This window comes from Herpailurus yagouaroundi, unplaced genomic scaffold (assembly GCF_014898765.1).
Source record: "Herpailurus yagouaroundi ecotype Mexico unplaced genomic scaffold, PumYag 188, whole genome shotgun sequence".
NCBI classification, from domain to species: Eukaryota; Metazoa; Chordata; class Mammalia; order Carnivora; family Felidae; genus Herpailurus; species Herpailurus yagouaroundi.
The window spans coordinates 7,315,218-7,330,485 of NW_024412419.1; the positions used below are offsets into that span (position 1 = coordinate 7,315,218).

Here is a 15,268-nt window from a genome sequence, read left to right on the forward strand (position 1 = left end):
TGTTACTGAGAGAGGATGGACTTCAATTTTTACTTTTCTTTGACTATCTTGCCGTGTTTTGATGTCAGAGTTATGCTAGCCTCATAAGATGTGGTTTTCCCATTATTTGGAAGAGTCTGTGTGAGATGGGTGCTACTTTCTTTTTTTTAAAACTTTGTTTATTTTGAGAGAGAGAGAGAGAAAGATAGGGCAAGGGTACACAGGGGAGGGACAGATGGGGAGAGAGAGAATCCCAAGCATGCTCTGCTCTGTCAGCACAGGGCCTCACACAGGACTCAAACTCACGATCATGACCTGAGCTGAAATCAAGAGTCAGACACTTAACCGACTGAGCCTCCCAGGCGTCCCTACTATTTCTTTCTTGAACATTTGGTAGAAATTTACTACCTTTAACTCATTTGAGATTGGGGTTTTCTGTGTGAGGTTTTTTATTTATACAGTGTACCTATTTCCTGAATAAATATAGACTTGCTCAGATTTCCTATTTCTTCTGCAGACATTTTGGTAACTTGTATTTTTCTAGGAATTTGCCCATCTCATCAAAATTGCAAATTTAGTAGCCTAGAGTTATTGGCAGAATTGAGCAGCGGTTAGTGTCGGTTCCACCAGCTGTCACTTACGTGGAATGTCACATATAGCAGCTGCCAGTGCATAATAGCACAGCTGGGGTCCTTGCGGAAATTTAGGTCCACCTTTACCAGGTGGGCTAAATGTATATCTTTCTGATTTACACATTCTTTCTTTAGATATGTTAATACCTTCCATCAAGATGTTGAATCAAATCTTGGCCCAGAGACTCCCTGGACGCTTTAAAGGTCTATTATCTCAATTCTAATTTTATTTCCCTGTTTCCTCTTCTTGGGGTTACCTCATTGTTGCTCCACAACATTATCTGTATGTAGCTCAACGTTTTTTCCAGAAATACACCCACATTCACGCTCACCTGCAGCATAAGGCAGAGTCCATTCAAATTATCTGTGCCAATCTGACAGGCAAATAGGGCACCTGAGCCAGACTTTTAAGAGCTGCATACTAAAGCTTCTCTGTGCGAACACTCCTTTCATTCTTACAGTCTATGAAAACATCTTCCAAAGGGCTGGCTTTGCTCAAAACAATTTTCTGGTAAGGAATGGCTGGAAAAATCTGTGACTCGTTTCTGTGCAACCACACGCCCAAAGTCTCCAATCAAGATATGTCATCTGTTTAAACTACTTTGCGTATACATGAAAATCTTACAAAATCATTCATCCATTCAACAAATATTTATTGATCACATTCTATGAGCTGAGTACTGTTCTAGGCCCTGGATACACGGCAATAACAAAAAGACAAAGATTCCTGATCTCATATTTAGTTCAACACATTAACTATTTAGTTGAGCATTCGGTGCTGCCCTCTTGTTCTAACAGTTCAACACTTGAAATCAGGGCTGATCTAGAAAATAAGAGGCTTATGATCTAGCTGTTCATACGACGACCCTTAATGCTCTAACGATAGGTACGATTTTTCAGAAAGAGTCTGAAGCTGCACAGAGCCAAGGCTGGCAAATGCCACGGGTGACACAACTGGACAGAACATTTGTGCGGTGCCATGAAAAAATGACGAGATGGGCTGCGCCACTGGCCTGGGAGTCTCTTGAAGGCAAGGAGTCTGTCTTGTTTTTCTCTTACTTCCCAATTGCTGGCCCAGTGCCCGGCAGCTAGTGGGTGTTTAACAACTTTGTGAAATAAGTGAACTGACAGGGAAGTAAGGAGCAAGTGAATAAAGAGCCACCTGCTTGGTGATCTCATCTGGTCTCATGACTTTAAATACCATCTAGACAGAGAGCACTGCCGAGTGTATGTCTCCAGTCCAGGAGTAGCCTGTGAGTGCTACAAACTACCTTCTCACCTTCCCTGGATGTCTTACCGGCATCTCTAACTCGATAGGTCCCGAATCAAACTCCGGGCTCCTTTCTACCCCACTCCCAAACTGTTCCACCCACAGTCTGCCCCTACTCAGTCAATGATCACTTCACCCTTCTAGTTGCAGGTCAAAAGTCTTGAAGTCACCCTTGACTTTTTTCTTTCTGTTACCGCCCACTTCCTGACCTTCAAGATATCCTATGTCTACCTTCAAAATCTGTATTTCCAGAATTTTAGCACTTCTCACTGTCTCCACTGCCTTTACCTGGTCCAAGCTACCCTCCTCTCTTGTCTGGATTAAGACTCTCCTGACTTGCCTCTCAACTTCTACCTTTGCCCCCATCGGTGTCTTCTCCCCGGAAGGCTCAGACTGATCTGTCAAACATTAAGTCAGATCGCGTAACTCCTCCAACAGCTTCCAAGTAAAATGCTTGCTTAATGCTAATACTTAGTAGGGGTGCTCGGGTGGCTCCGTTGGTTAAGCCTCCGACTTCAGCTCAGGCCAGGCTCTCAGGATTCGTGAGTTCGAGCCCCGCGTGGGGCTCTGTGCAGAGCCCTCAGAGCCTGGAGCCTGCTTGGGATTCTGTGTCTCCGTCTCTGCCCCTCCCCTGCTTGCGCTCTGTCTCGGTCTCAAAAATAACCATTAAAAAAATATACAGACTAACACTTAGTATCGAACTCTTACAGAGGAGGAAACTGAGGCACAGAAAACGGTGATTGAATCCGGGTCTACCGCGAAAACGTGTTCTTCCCTCCAGAACCCCAGGCCTCTCCCGTGCAAAGCCAGAGCGGAGTGGAGACCCGGGAGCGCTCCGAGTCCACGCTGGGGACCGTCGGCCGCGCCACCGCCTCCCTCGCCGCGCGCAGCGGGAAGACGGTCCTGCAGCCAGCGGAGCGGGACTGAATCGGCTCGGTGTGAGGCACCGCCCCGTTTCTTCCCGGTCGGCTCGGGTTACGACGACTAGGAGAGGAATGCAGTCTGGGAGGGGGCCGCGGGGCCGGCGGGGCTTCCCTCCCGGAGCCGGCGGGGACCTCCCCGCAGCCCCAGGCGCCCGGAATGCAAAGCCGCGGTCTCGGTTTCCGCCCGGCGGGCTCCGCCCGGCGCTCCCGGAAGCTGCGCTCGCTGCCCGGGTAACGGGCCCCGCGGCGCCGCGATGGACCTGGAGGAGGCGGTGAGGGAGCCGGGCGCCCTGGGGGCGCGACGGCGGGGCGGGAGGGGAGGGAGGCCGAGGGAAGCGGCTGGAGGACGCCGACCGGCCGTGGGGGCGGCCGCTGGCGGGAGGAGGGCGGGCGGAAGGCTGCGGGGCGGGGCAAGGGATGGGGCTGGCGGGCCCGGGGTGCGGCTGGCGTTTCTGGCCCCGTGAGGTCGCGGCTGAAGGGAGGGCGGGGCGTTAGTCCGTAGGGGTGTGTTTCCGGGGGAGGCCGAAGCTGTGGGGCTTGTGGCGGTGGCCACCCACGTGGCGCGTCCCCTGTCGGCGGGGCCACCCACGGGTTCTCCTTGCTGGCGGGGTGGGCGTGGGAAGGGTCGGGGTTGGCACCCGCCGGCTCCTCCGTAACCCCCGCCTGTGTCTCTGGGAATCCTCGCCGCCGGCTGGGTGAGGGATTCCAAATTCGGGTTCGGGCCGCGCCGAGGTGATGCCGCTTTTCAGTACGGGGTCATTGCAAACTTTACCGACTTGTTGAAATGATTTCGGCGTTCATTTCTAACACGCTACATGAAATGCTGCACCCTTTGGCCCTATTGAAGGAGCATTCGGTAGCTAGATCAACGACAAGGTCAAAGACCTAAACGCTGGGGATCAGGAATTTAGTGCCAGTGTATGTATGGACGGAAGCACCATGTGGTAGAAGGGCTTAGTCGTTAAAGATGCTCAATAAATGGTTATTGAATGATGGATGGTTAACGTCTGTAAATGCCAGGTGAATGAAATTGATCATTAACTCACCATTATAATTGATCATTATAACTCACCACTAACCTGTATTTGCCATGAGTAGGGATCCTGTTTTGCTCACCACTGAATCCCCAGCACCTAGTTAAATGCCTAGGACATGCATGGGTAATACTCTTTATATTGCTGAATGAATAAATCGAAACTTGAAACAACCCCAATAAAAATCTGGTTCTCTTGTCATCTGGTTTTTAGTGTCACGGAGGAGTTGCAAATGGCCTGCTATTTCTTCTTATTCTTTTTACATTTATTTATTTTTGAGAGACAGAGTGAGCCTTTGCGCGAGTGGGGGAGGGGCAGAGGGAGAGAAGGAGACACAGAATCAGGAGCAGGCTCCAGGCTCTGAGCTGTCGGCACAGAGCCCCACGGGCTTGAACTCATGAGCCCTGAGATCATGACCTGAGCTGAAGTGGCACGCTCAACCAACTGAGCCACCCAGGGGCCCCTATTTCTATTTTTAAAGTCTTTTCTTAAATCTTGTCGTCTTTTTTCCTCGCAGCACTTTCAAGGAGTTTTATTTACTCATCTTTTTTAACATTTTACCCCATCACCTTTTCTTCTTTTTCTCCCCTCCCCCATTGCATATTTTAGAAACTTTTAAAAATAATTTAATTCCATTTCAAACTGTCCAAAAGACTGAACGGCTTTTCTTCTTATAGATAATCTCTCTGATATATTTTTTTACTGTCTATGATTTAAAAAAAAAAAAAAAGATTTTTTTTCAACGTTTATTTATTTTTGGGACAGAGAGAGACAGAGCATGAACGGGGGAGGGGCAGAGAGAGAGGGAGACACAGAATCGGAAACAGGCTCCAGGCTCTGAGCCATCAGCCCAGAGCCCGACGCGGGGCTCGAACTCACGGACCGCGAGATCGTGACCTGGCTGAAGTCGGACGCTTAACCGACTGCGCCACCCAGGCGCCCCTATGATTTTTTTTAATTATTAGGGTAAAATCCAGGGAACCTTCTTTGTAGAAATGCAATGTGGTGAATATGATTTGATAGTAACCCCTTTTCTATCTGCTCCTATAGAAAGAATTCAAAGAAAGATGCACTCAGTGTGCTGCTGTCTCTTGGGGTCTTACTGATGAAGGCAAATATTACTGCACTTCTTGCCACAACGTTACAGAAGTAAGTAACAGACATCATTTATGCATTTGCCAATGTTTTGAAAATTGCAGTTTTAGCCTGTTATGTGGCATAGTGCCCAAGTAATTGATAGATTTTTGTCACTCCTGCCGTGGGCAGATTCCAAGGATGTTAATCTTCACTGCTTCTACGTGAGTTAAGGAACGTGTTAATCACATTTAGGATGGGTTTTTGAAATGATGTTGGGCCGCATTTACAAGTGATGTCATGACTCAGACTGTGTTGTGTAAGGGAAAATAATTAAAATTGTACTTAGAAGGTGATGCATTTCTTCTTAATACTTCTGTAAGAGTGTTTAATGTGTTCTAGCTTTGAGGTTTGGAAGATGGAATGTTAGATTGAGGACCGTTGGGAATATTGAATATGCTTCATTCTCATTTTACCTCTGTTTAATCCCTTACAGATTTGCAATGTGTTTTCTTATCCACTATTTCATTTTCTCCTAATATTCATTTTCACCTGTGAGATATACTATTTGGTCCCTGATGGGGCAAGTGGGGCTCACGAGCTGAGTGAGTGTGCCCAAGTCGCACAAGTCTAAAGTGTTGAGCCCGGACGTGAACGTGAGTCTTCTGACTACAGTGTTCCTTTTACCCCATCGCACCTGCCTCTTACCCTAGAGACTGTCATACTGTCCTGTGTAATGTTGGTCAGTGAGGCCTCTTCACACTGTGAGTGCAACGTCCTGTTCTAGTTACCACACATTCGGGCCACTGTAGCCAAAATGATCAAAGGTGTGGGCAGTCTGCTCCTGGACAGGCCAAATATGCCAGGACTCCTCTCTGGAAGAGGATATGCTCCAAGTCCACAGAGCTGGGGAGGAGCAAATGTTACCTTCACCATAGACTTAAGAAAGGCAGATTTAAAACCGAGAAAAGTAACTGTGTAGACTTCTGCTTTGGGCCAAGATGGAGTAACAGGGACTGGATTTATCTTCCTACCTTAAACAGCTAAAAACTTGGGCAAAATATGTAAAGCAACTAAAAAAAACTTTTTCCCTTGAGGAAAGTGGCTAATTTACCTTGTAGCTCACCCAAGAGCTTTTCTTTTTCCTTTTCCTTTTTTTTAAGTTTATGTTTTTATTTTGAGAGAGAGAGAGAGAGCAAGCACGGGAGGAGCAGAGAGAGAGGAAGAGAGAGAATCCCAAGTAGGCTCCTCACTGTCCGCGCAGAGCCCGATGCAGGGCTCGTACCCACAGACCGTGAGCTCATGACCTGAGCTGAAACCAAGAGTCGGACGCTTAACCGACTGAGCCACCCAGGCGCCCCCGCAAGAGCTTTTCTTGAAGCAGTCATTGTTTTCCAGTATGCAGCTGAAGTTCTTATGCCTGCTTCCCATTTAAGTCACAGGGAACAGCTAAAAAAATGCCAGCTCAGTGAAATTTGGGGAGGGGGTGGATATGTGTTACTATCTTGGTGGTGGCGATGGTTTTGTGAAGATGTTTATACGTGTATCTCTATGTTACATACATAGTTACACATGCATATACGGATGTACACACGTCAACTCATTCACTTTAAACAGATGCAGTGTGATACTCTTTGCTCGGGTGCATGGAAGGCACTAGCAGTTTTACTCACCGTTGTTTCTGCAGTGGCCGTGCAAATGTCAACACAGCGAAAGAAGATTGCGTCTAATTGGACAGTTCGTCATTGGCAGATGAAGTCAGCGTGCTATTTTCGTAGAAATTAAACTCCATTAACTAATTGTGTCTTTTATTTCTGTCTTTAATAATGTTCCTATTTGATTCTGTCTGATAAAACCTACTGTAGTTACTTTAACTTGAAAGATCCTAATACCACTACACCATCTAGTTCCACATTTGAAAGACAACCTGTGTAGAGTAACTTGTCAAGAATGTAGCATTCTTTTTTTTTTTTTTTTAATGTTTATTTGAGAGAGAGACAGAGCATGAGCGGGGGAGGGGCAGAGAGAGAGGGAGACACAGAATCCGAAGCGGGCTCCAGGCTCGGAGCTGTCAGCACGGAGCCCAATGCAGGGCTCGGCTCATACGCAGGAACCCGTGAGATCATAACCTGAGCTTAAGTCAGACGCTTGCCCTTAACAGACTGAGCGACCCAGGCGCTCCTCCCTGCCTCCTTCTTATAAGTTGTACTTGTCTTTGTAGGGTAACTGCTTTGGTATGTATTCTGATGGATCTTTGTTTTCAGTGTGGCCAACCCAGTCCACTAATATTGCTTTGAATGTGGTTTCTCTGGCTACAGGAAATACATTCCCCAAATCCTATCGTTAAAGGTGTTTCTTTTACTCTTAGTGAAGGCTGCCGATAAACTTCATTCCAATCTCTAAGTTTAGAGACATATATAAATGTTGCCTTTTGGTTAAAAATCTTCACCTTTCTCCCATCATTAAGACTTAATGCTTTTATGTTTTGGTTGTGAGAAAGGTAGAATCTTAGGTACCAGCCCTTGAGAGCACTTGGAGTTGAAGACTATGGGATGAGTTACACTCACCATTTATGCTACTCACTATTTATCACGGTAAAATTCTGTAGGTTTGAGTAAAAATAAAAAGTAGTACTTTTATAGTTTCAGAAATGAAAGCTGTATTATTCAAATACGTAGAAAAGCAGGATGAAACAAATCTGTATGCAGTGTAGGCATTGCTGGTTACAACAAATACAGCCCTCTTCATTCCAGAGCGTGTTTGGATGGAGGAGAAAAGGAAGTTTGACTTTAGGTTTCATTTGAAAAAATTAGAAAGTGATTTAAAATAAAAGTTTAATTTGACAGACTTTTATTTAGCGTTTATTGTGTTCCGGGTACTGTTTTAAGTAGTGAAAAAATCTGGAATGAAAAAGCAACATAAAGGTTAACCAAAATCTTACAGTTGATACAATTTTCCCGAAATGTTACTGTCCTTGGTCTTGGCACTCCCAGTTTGGTTCATTATGCTTCCCAGAGATGCTTGGAAATACATTTAGGGAGATGTAAAACCATCTTTTTCATGGTCTGTCTGTTTCCTGCAGAGATCAAAGGAAGTCATAAACACTGGGGCTATTCCTAATACGAAAATACAAGCCATCAACCGGGGACTTAAAAGAAAAAGAAAACTTGGTAAGCCCTTTCTTCATATGTGCTTGGAGATGTGGGATGGAATTTTAAATGGATTTTAGACAAGTTGCCAGAGTTGTAAATGGCTCATCCAAAGTGGAATTAAAGTGGGTAATTGTTGATGGTAAAATTGGAAGTAAATGTCTTAAAAGCATATCCTGTTTTTATCCTGCTTATTGTTGTGAGTTGGTTTTCCAGTGGAGCAGCTATTTTTTTAACTTTATTTTTTATTTTTTAAAATTTACATCCAAGTTAGTTAGCATATAGTGAAGCAATGATTTCAGGAGTAGGTTCCTTAATGCCTCTGACCCATTTAGCCCATCTCCCCTCCCACAACCCCTCCAGTAACCCTCAGTTTGTCCTCCAGATTTATGAGTCTCTTCCGTTTTATCCCCCTCCCTGTTTTTATATTCTTTTTGTTTCCCTTCCCTTATGTTCCTCTGTTTTGTCTCTTAAAGTCCTCATATGAGTGAGGTCATATGATGTTTGTGTTTCTCTGACTGACTAATTTCACTCAGCATAATACCCTCCAGTTCCATCCACGTAGTTGCAAATGGCAAGATTTCATCCTCTTTGATTGCCGAGTCATACTCCGTTGTATATATAGACCACATCTTCTTTATCCATTCATCCATCGATGGACATTTGGGCTCTTTCCATACTTTGGCTATTGTGGATAGTGCTGCTATAAACATGGGGGTGCATGTGTCCCTTCGAAACAGCACACCCGTATCCCTTGGATAAATGCCTAGTAGTGCGATTGCTGGGTCGTAAGGCAGTTCTATTTTTAGTTTTTTGAGGAACCTCCATCCTGTTTTCCAGAGCGGCTGCACCAGCTTGCATTGCCACCAACAGTGCAAAAGAGATCCTCTCTCTCCGCATCCTCGCCAACATCTGTAACAACAGATGTTGTTAATGTTAGCCATTCTGACAGGGGTAACCAGTGGAGCAACTATTGTGCAAAAAAGGATAATGGAGTATATTTCTTCTTATCTGTTGGCATATGTTTCTCTGTGTTATGTCATGTATTGTGAATATGATTTTCTGTGCTTTTAAAGAAAAATGCTTATTTTCTGAAATGACTCAACTATGAAATTGTCAGGATAGGTGAGTTAAACATAATATTCATCTTTTAGAAATCCATTTCTCACACTGAATTTTGAACACACCCTTCTAAAATAGGAACATCATTTTCCTTAAAATAGTCTCAGCATTGAAAGGTGACCTATTTCATTAATCTAGTGAGTGTATATAATTAACCATTACTGAGAAGAATCTGAGGTAAAGTCTGATGCTTTAATTTTTTTGAATTTATTTATTTATTTTGAGACAGAGAGTGAGAGAGAGCGAGTGTGTGTGCTTGCGAGCAGGGGAGGGGCAGAGAGAGGGAGAGAGAGAATCCCAAGCAGGCTCCACACTGTCAGCACAGAGCCCGACAGGCGGCTGAATCCCCCCAACTGTGAGATCATGACCTGAGCTGAAGTCAACAGTCAGACACTTGACAAAATGAGCACCCTAAGTCTGATGCTTTTTATTTCTGTGACTACCCAGGGCCAGATTCTCCAATTTGAAACCAGGCTAATGGTAACAGTGGATTCTTGTACACTGTTGTAAGGTAGCTTTAAGGACACACACGCATGAAATGTAGATATATAAATATTCGTGAAACGTCTATATGAAATACATTGATATTCTTAGATGAATAACAGAGAGAATGCCTAAATGCTAACTCATGTTTCTGTTTTACCTTTAATAGTGACTGTTTTTATTAGGCTAAAAGCTCATTAATTTTAATTAAATTTTATTACAATAAAACTTGATTAATCTGTATTTTACTTAAGTAGATAAAATGTATAGTTTAGGGGTGCCTGGATGGCTCTGTCAGTTAAGGGTCCGACTCTGGATCTCAGCTCAGGTCTTGATCTCAGGGTTGTGAGTTCAAGCCCCACACTGAGCTCTATGCTGGGCATGAAGCCTACTTAAAAAAAAAATATGTATAGTTTAAACTTAAATTGCTGAAGGAGATTTAAATGCTTCAAATTAGGTGTCAAGTGTCTTATATTCGGCTTCTTTGACCCAACATAGTTTCTTCATCAGTAAAATGAGAATGGTAATACCATTTGTTCTATAAAATAGGAACTCAGAATTTAAATACGACTTTACCATTCTGTAAGAATGGTGTTCTGCAAGAAGAATGTGCACGTGTTCGGCTTTAAGAGCTTAAACTCCCTAAGTTTCAGAATGCATCAAAATTAGAGGCTTTCTCTCTCACTCATATGCAACCCAAGATCCTTTCCAGAAATTGGGTTAGTCAACAGGGTGGGGAGTAGGAGTCCTGTGACATTCTGCGGGGAGAGGGGAGCCTGGAGTCCTAGTAAGAGACTTCATAAACTATGTGTAAAAGGTGCCGATAACATGTTTTCCATAGAGTTGGGATATTTGTCCAGCAGAGAGGAGTAAAACATTAGGGTCTTAACCGATTTTAATATTTTCTTTAACTGGTAGTTCTATTTAAACACGTAGCTCTGTCTGCTGTGGAGGCAGATTTCTTCACAATCTCCTAGGGTTGTTTTGAGCATTAAAGAAAATAATATATTTCAAATATTCAGCACATACCTGGTGCCAAGGCAGGGTTCAGGAAGTATTTGTTTCCTTGCTTCCATTTTCTCCCTGCAACCTATAACTGTCTCCAGAAAAGCAGAATGCCATCGAGCACTTTATTTTCTCAGAATGTTCTTAGTGCACTCTCTGCACTCCTAGACCTTCGCATCTTGGCTTTTGTTCATTCATTCTCCAAATACTCACCGTTCCCTTTCTTTGTGACCGGGACAGAGACCTGGAGAAGCCAAGGCTGAATGTCGAACATTCTTTCCTTTCGGATTCTGCCGGGTATTGTCCAGTACAGTACATTTTGGGGTTCAGTATATACTTTTAAAGCGTATTTCGGGGCGCCTGGGTGGCGCAGTCGGTTAAGCGTCCGACTTCAGCCAGGTCACGATCTCGCGGTCCGGGAGTTCGAGCCCCGCGTCGGGCTCTGGGCTGATGGCTCAGAGCCTGGAGCCTGTTTCCGATTCTGTGTCTCCCTCTCTCTCTGCCCCTCCCCCGTTCATGCTCTGTCTCTCTCTGTCCCAAAAATAGATAGATGTTGAAAAAAAAAAAATTAAAAAAAAAAAATAATAAAGCGTATTTCATTTTTTAATATGTTGACTACTCATTTCTCTGCCTTTTCCATGAGTATTTCAGAAAAATTGTAGATAACTTAAAATATTTAAAATCTGATGAATGATAAAAACGGGGTTTAGCTTTAGCATTTAGTACGTATTTGCCAGATTGGAAACAAGAGAGAGTATTCCTACTCAGGTATACAAAAAAATTCCAGCTGTAATGTGTAAAACCTAGTTGTAATTATGTGGTAGCCTGTAGTAAATAGGAGTGCACATGTCTGAAGCATGTTATTTGTTGTTTAGAGAGAGGCTGGGATTGGTATGTGTGTGAAGGTTTTCAGCACATACTTTATCAACAAGCGGAAGCCTTAAAGAGCCTTGGAGTGGGCCCAGAACTAAAGGTGAGTCCATTTGCGTCTAGAGGCTAGCTTGATGCTTCGTTTGAATACCAGTAGGATTTGGAGGGAAACTAAGGAGAAAAGTAGGGCTATCAGTAATGACACTAGGGCTACTGAAAGAAGCATTTTTCCTGATGTTTTTTCTTTAATCTTTTTATTAGGCCAATAATTTCCAAAGTGTGCTCTACAGAATATAAATAAGCAATGCATCCAAAAGAAAATAAAAAGGGTTTTAGTCTTCAGAGGCACCTGGGTGGCTCAGTCAGTCGAGCGTCTGACTCTTGGTTTTGGCTCAGGTCATGATCTCGTGGTTTTGTGAGTTCAAGCTCCACGTCGGGCTCTGCACTGACAGTGCGGAGCTTGCTTGGGATTCTCTCTGTCCCTCTCTCTCTGCCCCTCCCCCACTTGCACTGTCTGTGTCTCTCTCAAATAAATAAACTTAAAAGGAAAGGTTTTAGTCTTCAATATTAAATATTAATATATGTAAATATAAATATATTTAGTTTCAGCATTTAGGAAACATTGGGTTAAATAAAGTAAAACAAATAACCTTGCAGACTTTTTGGTGCCTTCTCTGTGTTAACGTGATTGTTTAATTTCCAAGGGGAAGTAGTCTGTGGCATTCACAATTTGAGAAAATCCTCTAGTGTGTGTATCTATCAGGACTTGAGTTTCAGAATGCACTTTGGGGAGTGATACATTAAAACAGTGCTTCTCAAACTTGAATGCGTACCAGAATCACCTGGAAGGCTGATTAAAACACAGATTGCCGAACCTCATTCTAGCGTTTCCAATTCAGTAGGTCTGGAGTAAGGCCCAAAATCTGCATTTCTTTTCTTTTCTTTTCTTTTTTCTTTTTAATGTTTATTTATTTATTTTGAGAGAGAGAGAGAGAATGAGTGCACACGAGTGGGGGAAGGGCAGAGAGGGGGAGAGAGAGAATCCCAAGTGCAGAACCCCACGAGGTGCCCCCAGAATTTGCATTTCTTACAAGTTCCCAGGTGACACTGATGGTCCGGGGACCACACTTGGACCTGCTGTTCCTCCAGAGTACCACAATCCCTACTGTTACGTGAATTTCACGTTTCTTCATCTGGTTGAAGCCATTTCAGGAATTCTTTTAAAAGCCAGTTATTTAGCAACAAGCAGTTATTATACACTTGCTTCGTGCCCGTTATTGGAAACCAGGTACTAAGAGATGCAGCCTAGTTGGAGAGAGCGTTTCACACATGTGGCATGAGTAAACGTGAAATGGTGGAGGGACGCCTGGGTGGCTCAGTCGATTGAGCATCCGACTCGCTTGATTTCAGCTTGGGTCATGATCTCACGGTTTGGTTTGTGAGATCAAGCCCCACCTTGGGCTCTGAGCCTGCTTAGGATTCCCTCTCTCCCTCTGTCTCTGCCCTTCCCCTGCTTGCACTCTCTTTCTCTCTCAAAATAAATAAACTTTAAAAACATATATAGTTCATAAAAAAAATGAAACGATAGAATGCTGTGCTCATAAATGACATTAAGGGCAAAAAGAGAAGGGAGAAAGATCAATGTGGACTGAAGTCACCAAGGAAAGATTTGTAGAGGAGCCTTTGCTGTTCAAACCAGTGTTTGAGGCAAGCCAAAAAGAATGCCCTCTAGGTCAGTTTATAGCCGAAAAGGACCCTGGGCCTACCCTGAAAAGTATTATAGGAATTAAAAATCCAAAAACACGAGAGACCAGATGGCATCCATGGTGGTCATTAAATTAGGGAAGATTGCTGGTAGTCTGGGGGTTTGGGAATCTGGTTTCTTTCAAGCCATCCTCTGTATAAATGCTTTCAATTTATAGTTCCATATAGTTATACCAAATAGATACAGTAGGGTTTACTCCTATATAGTTTTCTACCCACTTCACTGGGGTTAATCCTGAAAACAGTTTGTCTGAAATTAGCCAATGAGCATAACCCGTTAGACCTGACCATTTAAATGGCATAGGAACGGCATTACTCTAAGAACACAGGCTCTGGAATCAAAACTGACTCCAAATCCTATTCATGGTTTTTCCACTCAGTGGTTGGGTCATTTTGGCCAATTTACTCAGTTTCTGTAGCGGTAAAATGGAGATAATGGCTGTCTTGCAGTGTTGTATCAGAGCTAACGGATGCCTCATGCCTAGTAGGTGCTGAATAATAGAGAAGTTGTTTTGTTTTGTTTGTCCTGTTTTATTTTACTTCTGCCTGGACTCGATAGCAGCTCTGCTTCTAACCAGAAGTGTAGTCATGTAGAAGTTGCTTGCTTTCTCTCATTCTTTTTTTCTTTTATAATTTTTTTGATGTTTATTTATTTTTGAGAGAGAGTCCGAGTGCGAGCAGGGAGGGGCAGAGAGAGAGGGAGACACAGAATTGGAAGCAGGCTCCAGGCTCCGAGCTGTCAGCACAGAGCCCGACGCGGGGCTCGAACCCACAAACTGTGCGATCATGACCTGAGCCGAAGTCGGATGCTTAACCAACTTGGGCCTCCCAGGTGTCCCTCTCTGATTCTTAATTTACTTAACCTGCAAAAGGAAGGGGTCAACTAGGTGACCTTTACAGAATTAGTCTCTTCTTTCTCTAAGATCAAAGGTAATGAAGAATTTATTCAGTGTTTGCCGTATACCTGCCATATACTGATACACAGATTTTGTGATGATCATTCTTTTTCAAGAAAGTAGGTAAGGAAGGTAAGAACATGTTTGAATGGAGGGCGGTATGTGAAGTACATGTGGTAGAGATGTACCGGTGTGTTTGGCGTTACCTGAATTACCACTCACTTCCCTTCTACCTTAGAATGAAGTTTTACATAATTTTTGGAAGCGCTACCTTCAGAAGAGCAAGCAGGCCTATTGTAAAAACCCAGTTTGTAGAAGAAAAGTTACGGTAAGTCACAAGTCTGAAACGCAGGATTAAAAGTCATTTCTAGTATGAGGTAGAGATGAAAACAGGTTCAGCCTCATCTGGATTTGTGATGTTTGTCAGAGAATCGTCAGTGAAGATGTTTCTGTTATAGTCCAGAAGGACAAGGTCACTGATCTAGACATTGGAATTAATTTGGATTTCTTATCTGACTAGTTGAAACAAAGAAATTTGTAGTTAAGTTCTAAGTAGAAGTTTAAGCAATTTCTTTTAAGAAATTTGATTTGTATTTCCCTAATGATGAGCGATGTTGGGCATCTTTTCATGTGTCTGTTTGCCATCTGGATGTCTTCTTTGGAAAAATGTCTATTCATGTCTTCTGCCCATTTCTTCACGGGATTATTTGTTTTTTGGGTGTTGAGTTTGGTAAGTTCTTTATAGATTTTGGATACTAACCCTTTATCTGATATGTCACCTGCAAATATCTTCTCCCATTCTGTAAGTTCCTTATAGTTTTGTTGATTATTTCCTTTGCTGTGCAGAAGCTTTTTATCTTGATGAGGTCCTAATAGTTCATTTTTGCTTTTATTTCCCTTGCCTTAGGAGACATGAACAGACAATACTTTTTTTTTTAATGGTCATTTATTTTTGAGAGAGAGAGAGAGAGAGAGAGGGGAGTGGGCACGAGCAGGGGAGGGGCAGAGAGAGAGGAAGAGAGGGAATCCCAAACATGTTCCGCACTGTCAGAGCAGAGCCTGATGTG

At 43.5% G+C, this 15,268-nt stretch overlaps 1 protein-coding gene across 3 annotated transcripts in view; it reads left to right on the forward strand.

Annotated features, from left to right (window-relative positions):
• The first annotated feature begins 2,950 nt into the window (after nt 1-2,950).
• The window catches only part of TAF1B (TATA-box binding protein associated factor, RNA polymerase I subunit B), a 68,922-nt gene continuing 56,604 nt past the window's right edge, over nt 2,951-15,268 (forward strand). For 2 of the 3 annotated variants that reach the window (XM_040496038.1, XM_040496040.1), the window contains exons 1-5: nt 3,717-3,824; nt 4,889-4,987; nt 7,995-8,082; nt 11,547-11,644; nt 14,440-14,529. In XM_040496038.1, the coding sequence (XP_040351972.1) occupies nt 3,801-3,824; nt 4,889-4,987; nt 7,995-8,082; nt 11,547-11,644; nt 14,440-14,529 (399 nt within the window). In that variant the 5' untranslated portion in view covers nt 3,717-3,800. Of the gene's footprint in view, nt 3,077-3,716; nt 3,825-4,888; nt 4,988-7,994; nt 8,083-11,546; nt 11,645-14,439; nt 14,530-15,268 lie in introns of those variants that run through there. The other variant, XM_040496039.1, reaches the window with a different exon arrangement.